The 5,934-nt window shown below is 33.9% G+C and overlaps 1 protein-coding gene across 1 annotated transcript; it reads left to right on the forward strand.

Annotated features, from left to right (window-relative positions):
• Positions 1 to 2,414: 2,414 nt before the first annotated feature.
• LOC105645036 (mitochondrial pyruvate carrier 4) lies at positions 2,415 to 4,270 on the forward strand. Its single transcript, XM_012230536.4, has 5 exons — positions 2,415 to 2,614; positions 2,953 to 3,051; positions 3,212 to 3,264; positions 3,586 to 3,659; positions 3,984 to 4,270. The coding sequence occupies exons 1-5, from the start codon at positions 2,560 to 2,562 to the stop codon at positions 4,027 to 4,029; spliced, it is 327 nt and encodes a 108-aa protein (XP_012085926.1). The 5' UTR covers positions 2,415 to 2,559; the 3' UTR covers positions 4,030 to 4,270.
• The last annotated feature ends 1,664 nt before the right edge of the window (positions 4,271 to 5,934 follow it).

The raw sequence follows: 5,934 nt of genomic DNA on the forward strand, positions 1-5,934 counted from the left end.
TGAACTTATGTTAAAAATATATTAATAATTAACACATGATAAATATCTTTGACATCTGATCTGAAATCTAATTAAATAAAATTTATGTTTTCTGGGCAATTTGAACAAATACTTCAATCGACTTCTTGAGCTTTTAATCTTGTGATGGTCTTCAACTGTTTTGGAAGACAGTTCTGCTTGCATTTCGAGGCATTCCAGCTAGGTATGGCACCATCATATATGGCCTTTTTACGTTTTATGGGTGATGATAATGAAGCGAAGAAATTTAGCTACAGCTTAGAAGTTGGTGGAAATGGCCGCAAGCTGATATGGCAGGGAATTCCCAGAAGCATCCGTGACGGTCACAGGAAAGTTCGTGATAGCCAGGATGGAGCTGGACTCATTATTCAGAGGAGTTTGGCTCTCTATTTTTCTGGTGGATATAGGCAAGAGCTGAAGTTGAGGGTTACAGGCCGCATATTGAAAGAAGAATGAGAGAAAAATAATGTTCAGTTGATTGTACAGTATGCAAAACTTATGTAATGCAAGCTCAGAGCGGCAAAGCTTCAGTTATTCTACCCGGTGTTTATGATTGAGGTCTTCAACAATCTGTTGTCTCACGACTCCACGGAGCAGATTCCAGTTGAGTGTGCAGGAGGTGGAAACTGCATGTTAAAATTCATGCTGCAAAATGCATGTTTCGCAAATTAAACATGTTATTAAATGTGCCATTTTCTGTTCTGTTTATGTTTTCTATGTACCATATGCCCTGATTGAAATGAGAAGGAATAAAGGTCCAGTCTCTTTGCTTAATTATGTCCATCTCTTTTTTGCGAATGTACCTGGTTCATATTCTTGGAAGACAGAATCTGCGGTCCGCCCTTTTGTTCTTTTCTGCCGCGTTTTTAACTATCCGCGTTAGCTTGAACCAAATCCTCAAGTTAATGGAAACCAAAATCCTAATCTCCTCAGGTAAAGGAAAAAGATATTGCATATAATATATAAACCAAAATCTCGATACTCAAAGCAATTTTCCTTTTCTGTTGCGTCTTCTTTTACTCTTGAGTCTTTGATCGTCATCAACCATGCCTTCGGCAAGAACTTTTGCAAGGAAAATCAGCTCGCTAATTAGCAGAAACAAGTTCTCTTCTTCTTCTTATAAGCCGCTCTCCACGTGCTTGTCAGAGAATGCGAGAGCGCAACAGGTTCGAAGAGGCCACATAGCCATGTACGTCGGAGACGAGCGCAGAAGATACGAAGTTCCATTGAAAAGTTTGAAATTTCCGGCGTTGCAAGAATTGATCAAGCAGTCCCAGGACGATGACTTCGACTTGAAGATTGACGGGCCAATTATTCTTGCTTCTTGCACTCCCAATATGTTCGAGCAACTGTTGAAGCGCGCCAAAGAGTTTGCGTGATATCAGAATCAGATCATGATTAATACCCAATTACATCAAATTGAAAATGCCCTACTCTTTCCCAAACACCAATTGGGTCATGGTTCTTCCTCGTAACGTGAAGATGAGAGTCGCCCCGTAGCCAAAGGAGTAGATGGTTTCTTCTTTACTGTATATGATCAATCCGGTACGGCGGTACAGGGGAATTGGAAATTGATGTCCCATTATTTTTGTTTTGATTCCAATTTGTAATGCATATACCCAATTAATATTTTGATTCAAGGTTCATATATTTCTTGATTCTGTTGCATTTATATGTGATGATTCTTGTTTTTATCCCTGCAAGGAATATATTCCCTCTCCGCTCGCTTATGAGAAAATTTTTCAATATAAAATATAATTTGAGTTCAAAGATTTATGAAACCCAAAAATCAGCTTTTGTATAATTTTCCTTCTAAATTTGTACTAAAAGACCAAAAAATCTAATTTTTTATCCAAAAGAAAATAAATATTAACTTAAATCAAAATATAATTGAAAAATAGTAATTAAATATTTAGTTTAGATGAAATATACTTAAATAATAATTAAACAATAAATAATAAATATTTTTCAAACCAAATTTTCATGCAATCAAATTATTAATATATAATTTTTTAAATTCACATATTTCATTTAATTATTCTTACCAAATTTCCATGTAATCAAATTATAAATCTATAATTTTTAAATTCAAATATTTTATTTAATTATTTTTAAAATCAAAGATAAGAAACTGTAATTTTTTACTATTATTGTTATTTTTTAAAATATTTTTTATTTTCTAACTTTAAACCTTTTAATAATTTTATTAGTTAAAAATATTAAAAATTATTTTTTATGAAAAATTGGGATTTTGATTTTTTTGGTGCAAATTGTGAAGCCAGTTATATAAAAAGCTAATTTTTAAATAAATTCATTATTGTCGTCAAATTGAGAAGGCAAATTAAGATTTATTTCTAATAAAAACTGCTGATTATTTTTTTCTCCTCTCTCTGCTTACGGAAAAAGGAAATAACAGAAAAAAAAAAAAAAAAAAAAGGGATTAAATCGCTTAGTCAGAGCAGCGTTCACGATCACCCCACAAAGAATGCAGTGAACTAATTTCCTCACCAAACTAACGCAGAGAGAAAAGAAGGAGAATCCATGGCGGCATCAAAGCTACATGCTATCTGGAATCACCCAGCTGGACCTAAAACGAGTGAGTTCGCTTAGAGGCTATATTTTTAGACCTTTTCCTTTTATGATTTCTTAAAAATCCTTTGGGCGATGAATAAGAAATTAGAAATCATCGTAAATATATCTAAATGAATAGTTTCAACATGTAATACTATCTCCTCAATTCAACTGATTTACATGATGTGCAACTCCGATTGAAACCCAGATATCATTTTTCTTCTCGTTCTGTAGCATTTATTTTCTAAAAACCCCACCTTCTGATCAACAATTTTATGCCACTAAACTCTGCTAGTGTAAATGCATGATCTGTAGGGTGAATATTTTCCGCTTTACTTACCATAATTCCATGCTTTTTTGCAGTTCACTTTTGGGCACCGACTTTTAAATGGGGAATTAGCATAGCAAACATTGCAGATTTCTCTAAACCACCTGAAAAAATTTCATATCCTCAGCAGATAGGTGTCTTCCTTTTTTCTCCAACAATTTTATAATTGCATCTATAATTTCTTGTTTCTTTACATCCATGTATCTTATAATAACTCAAGGCCTCTCTGTGACCACTATTCGATTGTCTCTTATTGTGATATGTTATAGACTTAAAATTGTATTTTGGTTTCAGCGGTTACTGCCACTGGGCTTATATGGTCGCGCTACAGCATGGTAATCACGCCGGTAAGATTGGAATTTGATGAAATCTGCCATAAACTGAGATAAAAGAAGGATGGTGTGTTAGCTATGACAGTCTCATTTTATGCTCATTTGAAGTAATAATGTATCTTGTAAACATGGCAGATGTTGGTTATACCATTAGCTTATTCCTTTTTTATTGTTCAATATTGGCTTTCATGCAATACAATCTTGGTTAACTCTGGTTGTTTACTGATCTTAATCATAATAGTTTAGCTCCAAGTTATTTAAATGGGTGATTTATTGTCCTCTTGGAGAAAGCTTTTGTTGGTTTTAATTCTTGTTAAACTTTGATCTGAATTGCAGAAAAATTGGAATCTATTTAGTGTAAACGTTGCAATGGCCGCGACAGGCCTCTACCAACTCTCACGCAAATTAAAGTAAGTTCTATTCAAATTACTGTCATCCGTTTCCATGGAACTCATGGCTTTATGGTTCAAAGTACTGGCATAGGAAGGTTAGAATCTCTTTCTATATTTTTTTCCCTTGTTCCATCAAATGTGTAAGAAAATGGGGGGGTGCCTCGCTTCTTCCTAGAATCCATCCATTCCAATACCAGTAAGATTTGAATCCAAGATCTCCTCATGGAAATGTTAAGCTCTAACTGACACCCAATCCAATATTCTTGCTTATCTATTGTGCTATTGCTTATATAGATGATATCCCCATTAGATACCTCTAATTAAATGTTTCCACATTTCTAGGCATGATTACTTTTCTGAGGCAGAAGCTGCTGCTGCAAAGGAATGAAGATGAAAATCTGCTAAAGTTCCTCTGGTTTCCTTCAGTGCAGAAGCCGGTTTGCCTTCTCGCCTTGCAATTAGTTCAACATTTTCAATCTATGATTTAAGTTTGTATCTCTCTGGAGCTTTCTACACTTTGGTATTCTATGATGTAGAAATTGTAGGCGGATGTTGACTGTTGTGCTTGAAAGGCCAGAACATTATGAACAGGAAAAGTTATTAATTGACCAAATAAAATATTTTTCAAATCTCTTTTTGTTCTGTCATGTTCATTCTGTAGTCTTTGAGTGAATAATTTATTTCATTTCGCAAACAAGCAATATTGGCCAGCACAATATTGTAGACTTGTTATTAATTAATTGTTAAGTTATTTTTCTTGTTAATGGAACATTTTTTTTTCAATATAACTCACGATATGTGTGTATGTGTTTTTTTCGTTTGGCTTAATTATAAATTTATTGTGTGAATTTTAGAAAACTTTCTAGTCTCGAAAAAAAAACATTTGCAATTAAGTGATTTATTGTGTGAATTTTAGAAAACTTTCTAGTCTCGAAAAAAAAACATTTGCAATTAAGTGACGTAACAGATAAACTTATTAAAAGCCACTAACTAGAAGAACCTCTATACAAATGTAACAAATAGAATAACCTAACATAGCAAACGCCCAAACAAACTAAGTCAACAAATAAATCAGATTAAAATTGGAAAAAAAAATAAGAAGAAGAACAAAGTACAGGTAGTCCGATATATAAGACTGCACTGATATTACTGGTCTGAAGATAATATAAATTGAAAGAAGAAGAGATTACCAAGAGAGAAAAGAGGGAGTGGATCTAAGAAAGGAATGACTTTGTTTTTGTCGTTTGGCGCTCTTTCGGCATCGAAGGGAAGCCAAATGGCTTAGGACATTCCAACATACTTTATGAAATCTCCCTAGTCATCATTGTCGTTGCTTGAAGCCGAATCTCGGCCATTGACAAAAGTGATATTGGAATGGACTGTCGGATTCGATGGCGCGACCCAAAACTGATTGCAAAGATTGGTATAAGAGGAAGGGCGAGGATGTCCCTGACTCAGCTAGTGCAATAAAACTCGCCAGCGGAGGCGGTGGTGGCCGGAGTCACGAACTGCCCTCCTCTTACTTGTCCTTTCGCGCAATAGAGGGTCAAAGGAAGAATCACTTTTGGGTCACGAAAAGTGACCAAAGGTGATGGTCGCTTATTGCTTCGCCGGTGATGGTGGCGCTAGTAACCGGGACCAAGCTGGGGTTCATGGAGAAAGAAGAACGAAGAGGATTGTAGATGATTTTTTGTTCGGTTCGTATTAATTAAGCAATATCAGTTTGATGTACTTCACTGCTGGGCATGTCAAATCCGACGTATCAATCTATTTGACTAACGGCAATTTTAACAATTAGTATGTCCCACGTGTCCTGCTCATTTTTTCGGTAAACCACGCGGTACAGAGCATTTGATTGAAAAAAATTTATGAGTTTCGATATTTAATTACAAATCTTTTAGGTTGAAACACTGAAATAAAAATTTTTGAAAATTTAGACACAAAATTTATAATTAGGCATTTTCTTTTTGTAAGGAGTGAAATAAATCTCATGCTTGTCATATTATTATTTATCTTATTTCGTTAAAATATATATTTAACTAAATAATTAATTTTAAATTACAAAATGATTATTTTTAATTTAAAAAATTAATATTAAATTAAATATATATCTAAAAGTTTCGTATAAAATAGTTAGTCAATTTTTTACTTACAAATTATATTTTAATTTGGTGCAAACCAACTTAATAATAATAATAATAATAATTAAGTGGCTGAGTACCACTTGGACCGGCTCTCGTTTAGCAAAAACTGGTACTGCAATGTATTTAGAAAAAAGGAATCAATTCACCTT

Source organism: Jatropha curcas, chromosome 1 (assembly GCF_041381405.1).
Source record: "Jatropha curcas cultivar XTBG-Jc1 chromosome 1, XTBG_Jcur_1.0, whole genome shotgun sequence".
NCBI lineage: Eukaryota > Viridiplantae > Streptophyta > Magnoliopsida > Malpighiales > Euphorbiaceae > Jatropha > Jatropha curcas.